Below are 20,346 nucleotides of genomic sequence, written 5' to 3'. Positions count from 1 at the left end.
CATGAAGTTTGTGAAAGACACCAGTACATGTGAATTGAGGAGCTCAGAACTGGTGTTCTGCTCTTTTATGAGGAGGAACCTGGTAGAAAGCAGGTGTAAATCTGTTGAGGACTGTGCAGTTTTGCTGTAGGAAGCCAGGGTAAATCCAAAAGGATTAGGATGTCTATTCTCACAAGGATATTTTCATTTCTTTCCTCTCTTTGTGGCTGATACTCACCTATCCATGACAACTTTCCTCTGTCACAACCTTCAAACTTTCCCCTGTCACTTCCTTACCCCTCCCTGGAGACACCCTCCGTCTGTAACACATTTTATCCTTCATCCTTCTCCTTCCTGGAGACACCTTCAGTCTCTAACACATTTTATCCTTCATCCTTCTCCTCCCTGGAGATGCTCTCAGTCTGTAACACATTTCATCTTTCATCCTTCTCCTCCCTGGAGACACCCTCAGTCTGTAACACATTTTATCCTTCATCCTTCTCCTCCCTGGAGATGCTCTCAGTTTGTAACACATTTTACCTGCGTCCTTCAGCTGTGCCTCCGTTTTTCCAAGAAGAAATGACAAGCCAGGAAGGGGCAGAAGGTGGAACAGCCACTTTGCACTGTGAGCTGAGCAAGGCCCCTGCCCATGTGCAGTGGAGGAAGGGTCAGCACATCCTCACCTCGGGCACCAAGTACAGCATGAGGCAGCAGGGACGTGCTGTGGAGCTGGTGGTCCACGACTTGGACCTGAGTGACAGTGGGGATTATTCCTGTGTGTGTGGAGACAAGACCACCACGGCTGCCTTAACAGTTCATGGTAATGTAATCCTTGGGGTGAACATCCTCCAAACCAGCCCAAATCTCTGTGGTCTGCTCCTGTCCCTTTCTGTTTGCTTGGGATTTTGGTTCCTTTGGACTCTCTGTGCTTCCTCCTTTTGTAGAACTGGGAGAATCATTCCCTGCTGGTGTTTGTCCCCCTCAGCTGTGCTGGTTCATCTCACTTTCCTTGCCCTGATCTGGTGCCCAGGGATGGTGGGGAAGTTTTTCCATTGTGTTCCACTGACCTGGATCAGGGCTCGGTATTGCCCCGTGAAACCTCTCCCCCAGGACTGTGTTTGAAGGAACATTCACCCTCTCTGTGGTAACTCTTTCACTCCCCAGCGCTGCCTCCAGAATTCAAGAGAGAGCTGAGGGACCTGGAAGTTGTGGAAAATGGCACAGCTGCGCTGCAGTGTGAGCTGACAAAACCTGCCGAGGTGGAGTGGAAGAAAGGGCAGGAGGTGCTCAAAGAGAGCAGAAAGTATGAAATGAGTCAGGATGGTGCTGTTGCAAAGCTGATTATCCATGAGCTGGAGGAGGAGGATGCTGGAGTTTACACCTGTGTGTGTGGAGATCAGCAGACAGCCGCCACGCTGACAGTCAATGGTAAAAAGCTAAGGGGAAAAGGCTGCAATATTTTCTGAAAATAAAAATAGAAACTGTGGTTTAGTGTTGCTTAAGGAAGAGATTGTAAATCATGAGGTGTGCAGAAGAGCCTGGTCTATGCAGCTCATGGAGTGGCCAGGCAGAAAATGGGAATTGCAATGTAGAACTAAGTGCATTTTTTTCTGTATTTTGCTGTCAGAATAATCAAAAAACTCTCCTGTGAATGGCCTGCCTTAAGAGGGAATCTGAACCCTTAAAATTCCCTGCCTTAAGAGGGAGTATGAACTCTTGCAAGTCTCTGCATTAGGAGGGAATTTGAACTCTGAAAATGCCCTGCTGATCTTCAGAACAGTTCTTCAGTGATCAGGGCAGCACACTACCTGCTTTTACAGCAGAAAAACTATGGTTCCATTTTTAGATCATATATTTCATGGCAAGTGTAACTTCTTGAAGTCCATTTTTTCTTGCTCTGCAGATATTCCTATTACTTCTCTGCGAAAATAACTTCATAGTTTGAATTAGATTATTGAGGTTTAGAGACATCTGGAAAAAAAACCAAAAAAACCCAAAAAAAACTCTTCTGGTGCTTTCATTTTCCCTCTAATTCCTTTTTCCCGAGCCCAAGCTGCAGCAGGTCCAAGTAATATTTCTATTTTATAGCCCTACCAGCCCTTTTTAAACAAGAGCTGCAGGACACTGAGGCAGAAGAAAGTGGCACGGTGACCCTGAGGTGTGAGCTCACCAAACCCGAGGCTCCAGTGGAGTGGAGGAAAGGGGATGTCACTCTCTACCCTGGTCTGAAATACGAGATGAGGCGGCAGGGCTGTGCTGCTGAATTGCTCATTTCTGACCTGGAACTGGAGGATTCAGGAATTTACACCTGCGACTCCGGACACCAGCGGACAACAGCCGTGCTGGCTGTGCATGGTAGGCAGGGGTGACCCTTAGCTCAGCAGGAGTGGAGTGGAAGAAGCTTTTCCTGGTGCTCTCTGCAGCCATTGATTTGTTTTGTTGCTGGTCCACGCCAGAATAGATGTTCTTCTTGGGCATGGCACACAGCAAAGCAGAAAGGTTCTTCTGGCAGTGTCTGCAGTGATTAGTGGCCATCGAAGCAATTGAATCACAGAATAGTTTGGGTTGGAAGGGGCCTTGAAGATCATCCATTTCCATCCCTCTGCCATGGGCAGGGACACCTTCCACTAGAGCGGGTTTTTCAGAGCCCTAACCTGGCTTTGAAGGTTGTCATGATGTAAAAATACGCTGAACCCTGCTGCCCTGAGTGCAGGGAGCGTGGCTGGATATGGGAATAGGTAAGGGATGCCCAATGGGATGTAATGCCTGCCTGGGATGGTAAGAGATGCCCAACCAGGGAATAATGGATTTCTGGGATTATGAATGTGCTGTATTGTTACTAGAGGTTTTGAACTTCAGGTGCAAATGCTGACTGCAGACATCTTGAATCCACACCTGCTTTCCTTCACTCCTTCTAACATCCAGAGCAAAGCCTAAACTGGAATCTGGATTTCCCTTCCCATTTATCTCTTCACTGTGATCTCTTACCAAGAGATCAATACTAACTTGATCTGTTATACGTTGATAGAAGCCTTATTTGGGGCAGCAATTCTCTGTTTAGTATTGTTAACTCACAGACCTCTGTTAAGGGACAAAGATCTGTGTAAAAGAGGCCGTTCCCAGTGATCTTTCCCTAAAGCATCCCTAGCTGGCATGGAATGGAAACTCTTCCATAGGAAAGTCTGAATCCTTCAGACACCAAACCAGGCCATTCTGTTGACCTCTAAGACCACATCTCTTCTAACTTTGCCTGCCTTCAGCTCTTGGTTCCTTTAGTGGTTCAAGAAAGATTCTGCCAAGACAGAGAGCTGCATCCCCAGGATTATGGAATCATTAGAATAAGCCACACCTGAAGGATGATGGTAGGACTGGATCCTTCTTGCACTAAAACACTCTTGAAATGTTTTCCTCTCAAATTTTACAGCACTGCCCGTCACGTTTAAGCAGCCTTTACAAAATAAGGAATTTGAGGAAGGAAGCACAGCCACGTTCTGCTGTGAGCTGTCGAAAGCCGGTGCTGCAGTGGAATGGAGGAAAGGAGGCGTGGGGCTGCAGCCCAGCCAGAAATATGAAATGAGGCAGAGGGGATGCCTGGTAGAGCTCTTGATACACAATCTCAGATTAGAAGACACAGGAGAATACAGCTGTGACACGGGGGATCAGGAAACCAGGGCAGCTCTGAATGTGAAAGGTATGTGGTGTGAGCTGACTCCTCGAGGAATAGGTTCCTCCAACGGGCAAAACAACCATTTCAATATGAATATTTTAAAGTGAAATATTCTTATTCTTGATGATTATTTTCCTTTTCATCTGATAAATTAATTTTATTTTATTTTTAATAAGAGTGGAAGAGGATGATACTTTGTTCTTCCAGTGCTGTGTTTGAGTTTTAGGCCCTAATAGGAAATACTTTCAAGTTTTGTGCCTGAGGAGAAATTAAGGAAAAAGCAATGATTTAATATAACATCTGGACATTTTGCAGGACATATTGTTTGAATATTTAAAATAATATTTTCTTTTAAATACTCTAAGAAGACAAGCAATGACATCTCTGACCTCTCAAGGCTGTCCATGGAGTTTCAAAGTTCTTTGTTCTTGAAATCATTGTTAGATCAACTCAGGGATAGAATCAGTCAATGAATTCACCACTGGGAAGGATCTGAGTGAAGGAACAAAGGAAATAAATGTTATGGGTGCAGATGGCTTCTTCTGATGCAGCAAGATCTCCCAGCTGTGCCAAGGAAAATTAGAAAACATGGATCCTACCTAGGAATATCACAGTGAAAAGCAGAGTATCTTGTTCTCCAAGACTCTGTGTTAACCAGGCTTCACTAAAAGATCCTGTTGATCCTTTTCTTTTCTCTTTTAGCTCTGCCAGTTCTTTTCCAAAAGCAGCTCAATGATGAGGAAGCAGAAGAAGGAGCCGTGGTGAAATTCCAGTGTGAGCTGACAAAGGATAATGCTGCCGTGGAGTGGAGGAAAGGCACCATGGAGCTCTTCCCGTGTGCCAAATATCAAATTAAATTAAGTGGGCGCAGAGCTGAGCTTGTGATCCATAATGTAGAGCCAGAGGATGCCTCTGATTACACTTGTGACACGGGAGACCAGCAGAGCACTGCAGTCCTCAGAGTGAATGGTTAGCATTGCACCCACCGGGCTGGAGGAGAAGAGGCATTGGTGGAACCGTGTGAAAGGGGTTATTTAATCCAAAAATTAAGATAACGAGGGAAAGAGCTGCCCAGTCCTAAAGCAGAGTACAGAGAAGTGGATCTGGTGGGACAGGGTTCCTGTTTAAGCCTGTAAAGCACAGAGTGCAGTGCACTGACCCCTTCCTCTGATATGATAAAAGCAAGGAATTCTGCGTCATGGGGATTTTGAAACACTAGCAAAACCTTTTTTGGCACTTTGCAATTTTCCTGGCTCACTTGAATCAATAGCAAAACGACATATCACTTAAAAAAGCACTTTGAGGTGGCTATTTTTAATCTCCCTGTGAAGATCCCGAGAATGCTGGGTTTAACCTAACCAGGAATAATGTTTGTGATTGATCACAGAATCACAGAACGGGTCACAGGTCCAACCTCCCTGCTCAAACAGGGCCATGCCAGCACCATCTAGGAAATGTCTGTGATTGTCTCAAAGCCGGGTGGAATTTGTGGCTTTGATCTAAGCCATAACCTTTCCAACAATACATTTTTGCTGACTTTGACTCAAAAAGCAGCCACAGGGTCAACTATGGGTGAAAGAGCCCAGTGATTGCTTTTCCTGTCTCACAGTAGTGTTTTACTGGAACCACAGGCAGTGAGATTCCTGTTTTTCCAACTGCTCACACACCATGGATATCCCCTTCTTGTTTCCATCAGTGACAAGCTGTTGTCTGAGCTGTTCCATGATCTACTTGAATAAATGTCCATTTGTGCATCATCTGGAAGAACTCACTGGTGATGATCTGGGTCTTGATAAGGCAGCTGAGAAACCAGAAATTAGTTTAAAGCTTTACATTGTTTAGCTGTTGAAAACCAGGAGTGTTTCTGTAAAGGTCAAAAGATTTATACTGGTTTAAACATAAAATGCCAGGTTTTGTTTAGTCAAAATGTTTGTGTGCTGGAGTTTCCAATATGCTGAGTGGATACATAAAAGGTATGATGTGGATGCCCTGGACTTTATAGGATATAAAGACACTTTGGGAACTTTCTGATCCTCTGGATATACACAATATATGTCTGTTTATTGGGAAAAAAAAAAAAAAAAAGGTTTTATTTTCATATCACCACTAATGCAAAGTTGTACTGCAGCACCAGAGCCCGGGTGCCTTGTGCTGACTTGTGCAGACCTGGCATTCAAACAAAGAGCTTATGTATTATTTATTTCTCATTTCACAGCCATCAAACCCCAGCTGAAGCAGCAGCTGAGGGACGAGGAAGTGGAAGTGGGAGGAACAGCCAGGCTGCGCTGCGAGATTTCCATCAGCAAAGCAGAAGTGGAGTGGAGGAAGGATGGAGTCCTGCTGCACTCCAGCTCCAAGTATGAAATGTGGCAGGATGGGACCCTCCGGGAGCTCCGTGTTCACCACCTGGAGCCTGGGGATGCTGGGGAATATTCCTGCAAGGCTGGAGACCAGACGAGCTCTGCCAAGCTCACTGTGAAAGGCAAGAACTGTTTATTGGAGCAAGATTTCACAACTTGATTGAGTTACATGTACACACATAAAACGAGTTATTGTGATCAATGAGGAGCATAGGAAGGGCATCATAAAAAACAAAACCTTATGGTCAGTGGATTTCACAACATGATTGAGTTACATGTACACACATAAAACGAGTTATTGTGATCAATGAAGACCATAGGAAGGGCATCATAAAAAACAAAACCTTATGGTCAGTGGATTTCACAACATGATTGAGTTACATGTACACACATAAAATGAGTTATTGTGATCAATGAGGACCATAGGAAGGGCATCATAAAAAACAAAGCCTTATGGTTAGTGGATGCACCAAAGCAAAGATTGACTTGGTGGACAGGGGAGGATAAGGCAGCTGTAATCCGTGACTTGTCTCTTGGAATATTTGCCTGGCATCATGTGCATGGGACTGAACAGATGGTCCAGCCCCAGCTTCCAGTCACATGGCAGCTGCATCTGGCCTCAGTAGCATTGCAGAGCTTAAGTTGGACCACTGGTGTGGAACAAACACTCCCAGCATCTCCACGGGCTACTCCACGTCGTAGATCTCCTGCACATCACACCCAGCTGCACCATTCCTCGTGCAGATGGTGACCTCAGTTGTAGGAATATCCACTGTGCTTGCTCAGAGAGAGGCTGGGCTGCTTTTTGAATGGTTTGAGTCAATGATTTCAGAGGTCTTTTCCAACCTTAGTGATTTTATGATTCCTTTGGTATTCTGCAGGGTTTGGGGTATTTACAGCTTCTGCCTGCTGGGGGTTGTCTTTATGATCCTTGCAGAGGTGCCCAGCTGTCCTAGAAGCAGGACTCAGGCAAACTGCAGTGAAGAAGCCCTGTGCTCACACTAACCCAGTGAGTCCTGCTGGGAGGACAAAGCCAGCCAGGGCCTCAGCCAGCTTGGAGCATCAGCGTGGAGTAAATGCAAAACTCTTCACAGAAATGCAATAGAGAGGATCAGGCTTTAATGTTATCCTGTGAGAATGTCTAAGTAAATGGAACAAATTTCAAAATCCTGATTCTGGCACCAGCATTCACGCCTTGTTCACGCAATCAAGTGAAATTAAAAAGACCAATATGCAACGTGTCTCTTGGCAAGGACAAGTGGAAAAGCCACTATCCAAAAGCCATTTGTCCTGTTGCCAAGCACACTGAAAGCAGAGTTTGAAATGGGGTTTGAGAGGCTCTCTCCACCCTTGAAGGACAAGGTGCTGAGCAACCTGGGCCTGCTTTGAGCAGTGGTTGGAGCAGGTGGCTCCCAAAAGCCCACTGCAGCCTGGGTTATTCATGGTTCCATGATTTGATCCGTGTTTTCCCTTTCATTTCCCGTTTCTGCCTCCTTGCAGAGCCCGACGTGACCATCGTGAGCGGCCTCAAGGACACGGTGGTGGCCGAAGGGGACGATGTCACCTTTCGGTGCCAGGTTTCCCACGAGAACGCCAGGGACGTGGAGTGGAAGCTGCAGGATGTAGCTCTGCAGAACAACGAAATGAATGAGATCTCGGTGGAGAAGGGCAAGATCCACACCCTGACCCTGAGGAAGGTGACAGAGCAGGACATTGGCACCGTGACGTTCCGGGTGGGACCCCACACGTCGACAGCAGAGCTCACGGTGAAAGGTGAGGGCTCCCTGTGCTGTGGGGCATGGTCAGTGGGAACAGGGGGTGCTTTGCTTATGCTGGCAGCAAATCCAAGGCTAAAATTCACCAATTCACCCCTCGTGTCTTGGGGGTGCTTGTGCTTGAAAGCATCCGTGGCTGCAATCACCATGGATGAACAGGGGACATTTCACCATCTTCCCGAAGCTCGCTGATTCCTGGAGGAATTACTAGCTTGGCTTCACTACTTGGATATGGGTAGACCTGGAATTTTCATTGCTTCCACCACCCCTTTTAGAATTCTAGAATAATTTGGGTTTGGAGGGACTTTTAAAAGCCATCTGGTCCAATCTCTCTACATCTTCAGCAAAATCAGGTTGCTATTATCTGGTTTTTTTCTTTCTTTCTTTCTTTCTCTAAACATTATTTTGGTTAAATTCTCCATCCAAAATTCTTCTCCTTCCCTCTGAGAAGCTTCTTTTAATCCCTCAGTAAATAACAGAGAAGTCAGAGGATTTTTTTTAATACTCAACCGTTCAGCTGTAGCTTTAACACCAAGACAAAGGAGCCTGGGAAACAAAGCAAACAAAGCAAAGCAAAGAAACCCTTTGCTTTGTTTGTTATTTCAGTGCCACCTCCAGTCTTTAAGGAGAAACTGCAGAGCAGAGAAGTGCAGGAGGAGGACAGAGCTGTCCCCTGCTGCCAGCTCTCCCAGCCCAGTGCTGAGGTGAAGGGCCCTTAGGTGATCTCCCCAAGCTCCAAGTAGGAAATCAGGCAGGAGGGAACAGTCCATCCTTGAAAGATTTATCACTAAAAATCAGAAGGCTCTGGCAAATACACCTGTGACAACAGAAATGAACAAATAACAGCCACTTTGACTGTTAAAGGTGGGTTGTGTTGGGTTGGTTTTTTTTTTAACGTAAGAAATTTGCCCAACTCCCTTAGTTATGCTCTGCCACAAGGATTTTTTTCTACTGTCCTTGACTTCAGATGTGCTGTGCTGTCAAAAGCAGCTGAGTGCTTTTGCTTTTGGAAGTCCTCTGGTGTCTTAAGCAAAAAAATGCAGGGACCCAAGTGTGGGAATTTTGAGACCCTATGGCCTCTCTCTGGTCACCCAGAAAACCAGGGCTGAAGCTAAAATTAAGATAGGACTATTTTTGATGCTTAATCATCCTTTGAGCTGTAGTTCTGCCTGGGAAAAGTGGTGATCCAGGTGAATTTGTTCAACTTGGACACAGCTCCAGCTAATGAGCAAGGCATCTAAATGCTTCTAGTGCCACAGGTCTTTAAAATAGACGTAATGTGACAATAGGTCTGGTTTTTTTTAAAATCTGATCTCATACAAATACAATATCAAGGTGACTTTTTCTGAGACACATGATCAGGAAAAACAAAGATGAGCCAGGATATTGTTAAATCCCAAGTTTTGAAATATCCCTGGGGGCTCTCCCATGAAGTGCTGCCTGCAGTCAACAACTGAAGGACACCAGAATATTGGTGCTGCAGGCAGGTCCTCTGATGGGCAATTTGTGTCTCTCCATGTAGTCTCAGCCACTCCAGCACTCCTTGAAAAAAATTCCAAACCCAGGAAGCTGAGGAAGCCTGTGCAGTCACACTATAAATACCAATTCAGCCAATTGGCTGAAAAAGAAAAAACAAACAAACAAATATATATATCTCAATACTAATAAGTGTGGAGCCACTGCCACCATGGTTCTTCCAGGGAATTGGGCTTTAGGAGCTAACGTTCTACATGTGGCACTTGATAAATCCACCCACCAAAACTCCACCTTGACCCACCAGTGATACCATCTGCACAGAGACTGCCAGGGTTCCTTTCTCTGCTGGTCCCATTTTGAAATAAGGAATATTATAGAAAGATGTTTCTCTGTGCTCCCTCCCAAACACACAAGAACTTGGATACCAGGAGCAGGCTTTTGAGGCCAGGTTTTGGTACCCATTTGGAGATAGATGCACTGAGATGCTCAAAACTGTGTCCATGACTATTCCTCTGCAAGAAGGAGCATAATCTTTGAGGTGCTCAGTGTATGAGCACTGTGATCCAGTGATTCTTCAGGAGTGCAGAGTGCTTAGAGCTCCTGAAATCCAACACTGTTGGACAATACCCTTTTCCTGACCTAGACATGGGGCAACTGAGAGGTGTTTTAAAAACTTTTATTCCATTTTCAGTCTCATGAGAAGGGTGAGACAATACAGATGTTATAATTCACTCCATCACAATCAGAAGCCAACTATCTCCTAATTACAATACACTATAAGTGTTTCTTGGCCTATCAGTTTTGGCCACACCATGCTGTAAATGCCTTAAAGCAAATAATCTAAAATTACTCCTCGTGGGTCCTACTACAATGCCTTTCCTAGTTCTATTTCTCCAGAGTATCTGGTCTTATTTGCAAGGCCATCCTTTGAAGCTTGTGTCTGGCTCCATTTCTCTCTCAGCAATGTCTGTCCTATTCCGTGGCATTTCTAAGCCAGCATTTCTTATCTCAAGGTTTGCACAGGGATGCACACACTGGGTGAGCCTTCTGTCAGGCTTGGAGAACTTTCTAGAAACCCATTTCCCACACAGCACCTTCTGCCATTCCTTGTTTTACTTTTAAACTATCTTTGGAATTGAGTTGAACCAAATTTAGGGCATCACCGGAGTTTCATCAAACACAAGGCTTAGTTAAACTGTCAGCAATGACACGTGATTTTTTTTCCCCCTCTGATCTTTCTTGATTCAGCTTCTCCAGTCACCTTCACACAACCACTCCAGAGCCAACAGGCTGAGGAGGGTGGCACTGTCACTCTGCGCTGCGAGGTCTCCAAATCCAACAGCCCTGTGCAGTGGAAGAAGGCGGGGACGGTGCTGCGACCCGGTGACAAATACAGGATGTGCCAGGAGGGGACCCTGGCTGAGCTGACCATTCACAACCTGAGCGAAGCAGATGCTGGGGAGTACACCTGTGACACAGGGGACCAGCAGACCACGGCGGCAGTGCAGCTGAAAGGTGGGGCTTTGCACGGGGAAGGGCTGGGCACAGCTTGGCACCACGGCAGGGGCACAGGACTGAGTAATTTGGCAGCTAAACCTTGTCCTGTCCCGAAATGGGGATCTCAGAGATGAGAGAGGTTTCACTGGGCTGAGAACTGTGTCAGTTACATCTCTTTGGTCACTGATTCTGTGGTTTAATGATAATTAATTTTCACCCATGGGAATCTTTTGACAATTTTTTTCACAGCACACAGGTTATGATTATATGCATATTAAATATTTATTATGCACACATCACAGAATAACTTGCGAATTTTTTAGATTATCATATATATGTGCATAATACACATGCAGACATGAATCATGCATCTGTAGCATTGTTATATGTTGCTACGTGCCTGTGTACCTACATTTTCATGAGGTTAGAATCATAGAATCACAGAATGGTTTAGGTTGGAAGGGACTTTCAAGGCAATTTAGTAATCCAATTCCTGCCATGGGCACCTTCGACTATCCCAAGTTGCTCCAAGCTCTGTCCAACCTGGCCTTGGACACTTCCAAGGATCCAGGGGCAGCCACAGCTGCTCTGGGCACCCTGTGCCAGGGCCTCACCATCCTCACAGGGAACAATTTCTTTCTAACATCAAAGCTAACCCTAACCTCTTTCATCCTGAAACCACTCCCCTTTTTTCTGTCACTATCTACCCCTATAAAAATTCCTTCTTCCTCTTTTTCATAAGCCCCCATAAACCTTCTCTTCCAAGCTGAACACGCCCAGATTTATTATTTAGGGCCTCAAATAACAACAACATAGTGCTGTCAAGAGAGAGCCTAACGACGTGTTTAACCCAGGAAGCATCACCTGAAAGTAGATCTCAAACTCTGTTGCCCTTTCCATGAAGAGCCAGCAGCCACCATCGTGGAGAGGCTGAAGGACGTGGCCACGTACGAAGGAGAAGACGCGGTGTTCGAGTGCAGGCTGTCCCGGGAAGCAGCTCAGGATGCTCAGTGGTTCCTGGGGGATGTTCCCCTGCAATCCAACGAAATGAATGAGATCAGAGTGCAAGGGACACGTCACAGTTTGATCTTGAGGAAGGTGACCCTGGAAGACTGTGGGTCCATCAGTTTCAAAGTGGGGCGGCATTCGTCAGCAGCGCAGCTGAAGGTGGAAGGTGAGCAGCCTCCCTGCAAGAGGGGTTGAGCAGGTACTGGCAGGCACTGCTTTGACTTCTGGAGAGGTGTATTTGGGATTTGGGAGCCTTGCAAATTTTGGGAGATTCTGCTAATTTGATTTAGCAATTTAGAGAGGTTTATCTGAGCCAGTCGTTCCAGGCGTTTTTATTGTACATGGAATGAAGATTAACATCCTTTGATGTTATTTGATATAATAATTGTTATTAACATCCTTTGATGTTATTTGATATAACAATTAACAATAACATCCTTTGAAGACCATCCAACTACGCAGCTGATCACATGTCAGAATCAATGCTGAAGAGTGTCAAGAATATACTCTGGACTAATATCCTACTTATGATGCTTTCAGATCACATTTACACAAAAAAGCTCTGAAAAACCTTTCTTTTAAGATATGTAGAATGACTTTTGAACGATGGCCCACGCCAGTGCCTTGTGTTGTTCCTCTTCGAGCTGGTTCCGAATGTAACCACAGAGCCCCAGCCCTGCCCTGGGGGTGATGCTGGGTGAGGATGCTGCAGCAGCGCTGGTCCCCTCTCCCCACAGCTGCCCCGGTCACCTTCGTGAAGGCGCTGCACAACCTGGAGCTGCAGGAGGGTGGCACTGCCCACCTGTCCTGCGAGGTGTCCAAGCCTGATGTCCCCGTGGAGTGGAAGAAGGGCACGTCCATGATCCGCCCCAGCCACAAGTGCAGCATCCAGCAGGAGGGGAAGGTGCACACGCTGCTCATCCGCGACCTGAACCGCGCCGACTCCGGCGAGTACAGCTGCCACACGGCTGCTGGCCAGACCACGGCCAGGCTGGAGGTCAAAGGTAGGGTTTCCTCTGTGCCCAGCAGTGGTGAGAGGAGGGAACATAGATTTTTAGAGCTCTCTGTTTCAAGAGAGACACTGATCAGCAGAGCAAGTGCAGCAGAATCCACCAAGTTTGTCAGAGAGCTGGAGCACATGAAGTACATGGACAAACCCTGTTGTGACAGGACAAGGGGTGATGGTTTTAAACCAAAAGGGGGACGATTTAGATCAGGTATAAGAAATATATTTTTTACAGTGAGGATGGTGAGGCCTTGGCACAGGTTCCCAGAGCAACTGTGTCTGCCCCTGGATCCCTGTAAATGTCCAGGGTTGGTCTGGGTTTGGAGCAACCTGGGATAGTGGAAGGTGTCCCTGACAGTGACAGGGTTAGGGAGAAGATGACAGTACCTTGTAATTTAAACCATTCTGAAATCTAAGTATAAGCAGAGGTGAGGGCAGCTGATTTTGATAACTGAGGAAGAGAAAGTGGAAGGGAGACCTCATTGATCTCTGCAACTTCCGAGTGGAGAACTACAGAGGAGAGAGGCACAGAACTTTCTTGGAGGGCTCAGTAAAGAGATGAGAGGCAACAAATGCAAGCTGCAGTGAGAAAAATCCAGATTAGAAAAAAACCAGACTTAACATGAAGGGATGGTCAGAGTTTGGAACTGAGTTCCAGAGGAGTGGAGGAATCTCCATCCATGGAGTCCTCCAGAGGATGGAGGTCCCTGCAAGCCTTAATTATTTTGTAATTGATCTGAATCCTTGAATTGTAACACAGGATTTATATATTCTGTATATATTTTAATATTCTAATAGAATCTACATATATTATTATCTATCTTAATAATATTTTATGACATATATATAATTCTATTTTGTATATTATTCTATTATACTAGTCTACATATTCTATATATTCTAATATATTCTATGTATTCTAATTTTCTATATGATCTATATATATTAATATATATTTATATAGATATATGTATGTGTATTTTATATTTTTATATTTATTTATATGTTCTCTGAGTGATTTTATCCAGTTTTATGATTTTATTTCAAGGATGGAGAGCTATCTGGCCTTCAGTAGTAATCACTGAACTTTGAATTCTTCGTGAAAAGAAGTCTGGGATATGGGGAGAGAAAAAAGCTCACATAGCAATCAAATTTGTCTTGCTGATTAACTCCCCTTCCTCCTCCTCCTCTCTCTAGGTTTGACTTTGTCATCCTTGGATGCCCTCCTTAGGGAAACCCAGCCAGAATTTTCCATCAACTTAATGACTAGCTCTACCCACACCTTAACAATAAACCCCCCCTCTATTTTCCATGTTTGCCTCACCCACCTCTTATTTCCTCTTTGCCCTGCCGCCCTTTGCCAGGCCTGCCCGTGCTGTTCAAGCAGTGGCTGAAGAACGAGGAGGTGGAGGAAGGGCGCACGGCCGTGCTGCGCTGCGAGCTGACGCGGCCCCACGCGCGCCTGGAGTGGCGGAAAGGGGACACGGTGCTGCAGCCCGGGGACAAGTACGAGATCCGCCAGGAGGGGACCCGAGCCGAGCTCCTCATCTACGAGGCTGGGGCTCAGGATGCTGGAGAATACACCTGTGACTCGGGGGATCAGCAGACCACGGCTTCGCTGCAGGTCAAAGGTAGGGCGAGGCTTGGTTGGGGGTAGAGGAGGTCTGGTTGTGTCCATCCTTCATTTGGAATCCTGGAATCATCCAGGCCGGGCTGGATGGGGCGCTCAGAGACCTGGGCTAGTGGAAGGTTTCCTGCTCATGGCAGGAACTGGATCTTTAAGACCCCTTCCAACCCAAACCATTCTCTGATTTAGTTTGAAAAAGATCTCTGAGATCACCGAGTCCAACCACTAACACAAAACTCCCAAGTCTACCACTAAACCATATCCCCATGTGCCACATCCACATGGAAATTTTATTGCTGAGCATCACTGAGACTGTGAAATCAAACTGGAGTATTTCACCATACCTAGGACAAATCCATTTTAAATTGATCCATTGTATGTCTTAGTGCCTGAGAAGCCCATGAATTATGGTTCTTTGCTTTCTTAGTGGCTGTGGTTTTGGATTTTATAGTTTTATTCATTTTGTATTAAGAATTCTATTGGTTTGGATTTTACAGTTTTATTCATTTTATACTTAGAACTCTATGGATTTGGGATTTTACAGTTTTCTTAATTTTTTGCTAAAAATCCTATGTCTTTTAGATTAGATCACACTTGTAGATTGTGGGTTTAGTCACCATAACAAACTCCTGCTCAGAGCATGTAGTTTCAGAGATTAAACACCCAAAAATCTCATGTGCCAGCTGAGAGAATTGGGCTTTTTAATCTGGAGAAAAGGAGCCTTGGGGGAGATGTTATCACTCTCTGCAACTACCAACAGGAGGTTGTGGTGAGGTAAAGGTTGGTTTATTTCACTAGTGACATGCAATAAGATGAGAGGAAATGGCCTCAAGTTGCACCAGGGTGGGTTTAGATTTGGTATTAAGAATTAATTTTTCACTCAAAGGGTGGCCAAGCATTGGCATAGATGGCCCAGAGAAGCAGTTGAGTCACCATCCCTGGAGATATTTAAGAGATGTGTAGATGTGACACTTGGGGACATGGTTTAGTGGTGGATTGGCTGTGCTGGGTTAATGGCTGGACTTGATCTCAAAAGTCTCTTCCAGCCTAAAGGGTTCTGACTCTGAGTTGTGATTGGTGGTGTTGTGCTCTGTGTGCTTCCACTGAGAATGGTGAGTATGGCCATGTAAAAACCTTTAGAGGCCCAGAGCAGCCCTGGACACCTTTGCAGCATGAGCAGCTGATTCCATGAGTGGCCAGCAGGCAAACTGTGGTCCAGGAAGAGGGGAGCAGCCCAGCTGCAGAAGTTACAAGCAGGTTTCTCACCTCTGAGTGCCGTCACTGATGCAGTTGCTTCTCCACCACAGTACTGCCAGTGCTGTTTAACAAAGAGCTGAGAAACGTAGAGACTGAAGAAGGGGGAACGGCAGTTTTGCGCTGTGAGATCTCCAAGCCGGACGCTCCCGTTGAGTGGAGGAAAGGAGGGGTGGTCATTCAGCCCAGTGACAAGTACGAGGTGAAGCTGAAGGGCAGCGTGGCTGAGCTGATCATCCGTGGTGTAGAACCTGATGACTGTGGGGATTATACCTGCAGCACTGGATACGAGATCACCACAGGGTCTGTGTATGTGCAAGGTAAGGTGGTGGAATGTGGTGGAAATGCCTGGATTTCTTACTCCAAAATCTTTGACAGTAACTGGCCAAACAGCAGAAAGTCTATTCATTTCTTTCCTTTCTCCAGCCAAGATATAAACACTCACCTCCAGGCTGAGGTTTGACCCATCTTTTTTAGTTAAGCTAGTTTAAAGTACTGACCACACTGCGTTTCAGAATAGATGGTGGTACTGCTGAAAAACTTGGAGCAGTGGTCATAAAAATACTGAAATTCTTGTTACAACTGATTGCAGCTTCTGTCGTTTATGGTAATCTTTAAAGCACCCAAGTGAACATTTAAATCTTTAAGTACTTCTCTGCCTCATACAATTTCTGCAGATGGTTGCAACACACAGGAGAGCCAGGCATGACCTGGGCAAGGAATGTAGTTTCCTCCCAGTGAAATGATGTTTGCAGACACACACACTGCTCCTACAAGCAGCTGGAGGGATGGAAGGTGGTTTCTAACCCTTTTCAAGACAATTTTAGTTCTTTTTTTTTCCCCTTGGAAAAGCACTACAAGTTTAACTCCGCTGGAGCTGCACTTGGGCTTGGGTTAGTTCTGCAGGGAGCGACTCGTGCGCGTTTGTTTTTGTTTCCCTTTGGCACCTTCTCTTGCTCTGTCACGCAGAAGAAGCAGCAGTGATAGTGTCTGGTTTAAGGAACACTGACGTCTTTGTGGGCGAGTCAGCCACGTTCACCTGCGAGCTCTCGCACCCGGGCGTGAGGAACGTGCAGTGGTGGCTCGATGGGACCCCCCTCCACAACAACCTGGTGACCGAAATCTCTGAGCAGGACGGCAGGATCCACACTCTAACCCTAAACGATGTGGCGTGCCACGACTCGGGCACTGTCACCTTCAGAGCTGGGTCCCTTATATCTTCAGCTAAATTATTAGTCAAAGGTATTTCCCTGTTAGCAAGAAACACGTGGTCACCTCTGGACTTGCTCCATGTGCTGGTGCTTCTGCCTTCCAGGCTACCCTCACTAAATCCCTTCACGGTCCTCCTGTGCCCTGCAACCCTCCCACTCTGCAAGTCACCCACTCTCACCTCAGAGTTCTTCTGGATACAGCCACACTGATTTTTAAATTATTTTTCCTCACCCTCAAGTGTTTTTGGATTTTATAGGTGAGGGAGGGTTGCAGGGTCAGGGCTGCTGCTTTCACCTGACATCAAAGAAGAGATGAACATAAACATCTGTGGTAGCACCTGACTTTACATTCCCACTTTAGCTTTTTTCCCATAAATACCACAAAATCTTGCAGTGGTGGTAATTCCCAAATTTCCCACTCTGCTGCTCCACAGCTGAGCTCAGCATGTTCCCAGGACAGGATTTTGGGCTGTTCCTGGAAACCAATGAGTGTGTGACATTCCAGTAACACAGAGACAAAATGCACCTTGTTTTTGAAAGTTCATCCCTGTGCTGGCAAAGCTTTCTGGTCTGTTGAATAAATATTTTTTTCATTTGGTAAGGGTAGCCAAAAGCTGCAAGTAACACTGAGCTCCAGACTTGATAAAGCAAACTCCTTCCCACCCACTCCTTTTATAGCCGTGGGGAAGATCTGTTATTTTTCAGGCACAATTAAGGCTTATTTTCTGCTTGGAAAAGGGATATATGCAGAGATATAGAACACTAAAAGATCTTTATTCAAATCTACTCCTGTAGGGGAGTAGATTTGAATAAAAATAACTGGGCCATAACAGGAATGATCCACAATATGGAATTTTAGTCAGTGGTCATGTCTCCTTCTCTGCATCATGTGTCCTGTGTACATTCAGAAAATTTGGTTCTCTGCAAAGATAAAATGTCAAATCACTTCTTCATGGTATAGAATGATGCAGTGACAGCAGAGTACACAGGCCCCGCAAGTCCTGTGTCAGTTTGCATCCATTTTCAGAGACAGAACCTGGTTCTGAGCTCTCCAGACAAAAAAATCCAGTGAGCCTAAACCATAAATTAAAAAAAAAAAATGCATTGTTAGGTATCCTGCTCAGTGAATTAATGGGCTCCTGAGATATTTCCATTTCATGGAATCACAGCATCATTGATTTTGGGAGAAATATCTGGAGATCATCCAGTCCAACCCACAGCCCGTGCAGATACACACATGTATGTGGATATTTTGTACTTCCATGAAGCCAGGATTCCTGAATTGCAAACCTGAATAACACTAGCAGTATTTTATAACTGGATTGGGATAATCTTAGTTACACTGTGCTCAGTAACACCTGATTTCATAGAAAATTGAAACATTTTTAAAATTCCAATGATTCTTGTACTGACAACTTTGTACACAATAAAATGTACAAAAGTTTGTACACTTAATAAAGTGTACAAATTTATTGCTCATAAATTTAAGCATAAATCTCTGTTTGAAATATATTTCAGTCTATCAAGCCATCCATGGCTTGCTGTTCATCAAGGAGCAAGCTGACTTTGTTGCATGTGCCTCATTCTCCTGGTTTAAGGCATGTTGGTAACTGGATTTATTCTGTAACAAGTGAGATCTCAGCTTTCCATGCTGGGCTTCCACAATATCACTGCCCTGCAACTGCATTCATTCCATGACCAGGTTCCCAGGTGATGGGGGAGGATGGAAAAGGGTGAAGGAGCTGCTGCTGTTTTCTAGCTCCTCTGGGCAGGTGAGGTTGGCACACGTTGGCTCCTCAGTCCCAAAGAGCTGCACAGGTGAACAGAGGCCACCAAAGTCCTTGCCCTGGCCAACAGCGAGGGGACAGTGGAACCAGGACCTCCTCCAGTACCATGGGTGATGTTTGCTGTGAGGAACACATTTCTACGTCTTATGGAAGGGGATGAGGCTGTGCTCCCCAGACACCTGCTTGTTTCTTCAGCCAGCAAAACATCTCCAAGATCTTCCACAGAGCTCTCCTCTCCATAAACACACGTGGCAGAGACTTGGAGTGGCAGAGGGAACCTCAGTGAGTGGGATCAAGCCTTGCAGCAAGTTTCCAAATGATGTTTGCAAAGCTCTCTTTGCTCCCCAAGGTCTGCCAGGAGCATCTCAAAGCCTCAGTCTGCTGCAGCAGTTTCAAGAGGAGCGTTCCAGACAGAGATCCTGGGGGTGTTATTCCAGCTGGCTTGTGAGCAGAGCAACTATTTGAAGAATTAGGACATCGTAGAATCACAGAATGTCCTCAAGGATCAACGTGCCAAGCTCCTGGTGATATCCCAACTTTCTCTGACTGTCATCTTTTTATGTCCCTTTGTAGCCTTATAATTTTTTTTCTAGTTGACATAATTCTGCTAAGAACGTGCCAAGCTCCTGGTGATATCCCAACTTTCTCTGACTGTCATCTTTTTATGTCCCTTTGTAGCCTTATAATTTTTTTTCTAGTTGACATAATTCTGCTAAGAATGATGTTTCAGAGATACTTCCATTTTCAGACTGCATTGAGATTTTTCCTTTTGACCTGCATATTGCATGGTAGATGGATGGTCCAGTCTGACATCTCAGGAGGGACCCTTGGCTGCTTTGGGAACTAAGAGTATTTTAGGTCAGATATATCTACTGTGCCTTACAGCTGAACTTGGGTTTTAAAAGTGCTTAAAAGCAACTTAATGGATCTCAACACCTCCAGAGGTGCTGCATATCCAGCTGCTCTCAGCTGGATATGCATTTTATGGGCTCTCAGTCTGAGATGTCAGGGTTTATGATCTCTCAATGATCTGTAGATTAAATACTGTCAAGGAAATTCTATTGTTTTTTCTCTATAAACAATGTGCTTGCTGCGGAGGAACACACAAATAATCAAAGCAATATTCATCTGCTCCTGTGGAGTGCCCTTTTTTTGTCACAGATATTTGGTCCTCACATGATTTCTGACAGCCTAGACCACTCCAGGACAGGAATGATGCATTTGATTATGCAAATGTCTGCATTTGAGGACTGTATTTTTTTCTGATGAGTATTTATATTTTAGTCACACAAGGAGCTTCCAGTAGGGTTTGTGGTATTTTCCCATTGCTCTGGGAGGTTGAGAGTTGCAGGGAACCACTCCCTCTGCATCACATTTCTGCTCCACATTCAGGAAGCAGAAGTGTTTCACCTCCAGTGCTTCCCAGCCTGGAAGATCTCAGAAACACTGGAAGTGACACTAAATTGGAGAAGCAGTCCAAATTCAGGACTGTTCCGGCACAAGCCTCAATTCCTGGTGGCCCATTTCCCAGTGTCATGGTCATGTTCTAATGCACCAGCCTGGCTTCCATCCTGCTTGATGCTGACACAGGCACAGACTAAATTGCTAATCCCCCTGCTTGCACTGTCACTCTGCTTGCTCCCCACGGGCTCTGTGCTTGGCAAAAACCCTCCAAAAGGGGTGATTTCCATGGGGATCC

The 20,346-nt window shown here is 45.5% G+C and overlaps 1 protein-coding gene across 16 annotated transcripts in view; it reads left to right on the top strand.

Moving 5' to 3' along the window:
• The window catches only part of OBSCN (obscurin, cytoskeletal calmodulin and titin-interacting RhoGEF), a 178,449-nt gene that overhangs the window by 83,984 nt on the left and 74,119 nt on the right, over positions 1–20,346 (top strand). For 7 of the 16 annotated variants that reach the window (XM_021537977.2, XM_021537979.2, XM_021537982.2 and 4 more), the window contains 12 exons: positions 1,144–1,407; positions 2,068–2,334; positions 3,404–3,670; positions 4,349–4,615; positions 5,862–6,128; positions 7,507–7,779; positions 10,506–10,772; positions 11,659–11,928; positions 12,500–12,766; positions 14,133–14,399; positions 15,703–15,969; positions 16,619–16,891. In XM_021537977.2, the coding sequence (XP_021393652.2) occupies positions 1,144–1,407; positions 2,068–2,334; positions 3,404–3,670; positions 4,349–4,615; positions 5,862–6,128; positions 7,507–7,779; positions 10,506–10,772; positions 11,659–11,928; positions 12,500–12,766; positions 14,133–14,399; positions 15,703–15,969; positions 16,619–16,891 (3,216 nt within the window). Of the gene's footprint in view, positions 1–532; positions 800–1,143; positions 1,408–2,067; positions 2,335–3,403; positions 3,671–4,348; positions 4,616–5,861; positions 6,129–7,506; positions 7,780–10,505; positions 10,773–11,658; positions 11,929–12,499; positions 12,767–14,132; positions 14,400–15,702; positions 15,970–16,618; positions 16,892–20,346 lie in introns of all 16 variants that reach the window. The other 9 variants (XM_077789834.1, XM_077789853.1, XM_021537987.2 and 6 more) reach the window with 6 other exon arrangements.

The sequence above is a fragment of the Lonchura striata genome, chromosome 1 (assembly GCF_046129695.1).
Source record: "Lonchura striata isolate bLonStr1 chromosome 1, bLonStr1.mat, whole genome shotgun sequence".
In the NCBI taxonomy this organism is placed as follows: domain Eukaryota; kingdom Metazoa; phylum Chordata; class Aves; order Passeriformes; family Estrildidae; genus Lonchura; species Lonchura striata.
The sequence above is the reverse complement of the archived record's forward strand: the minus strand, read 5'-3'. Positions and strand labels throughout refer to the sequence as shown.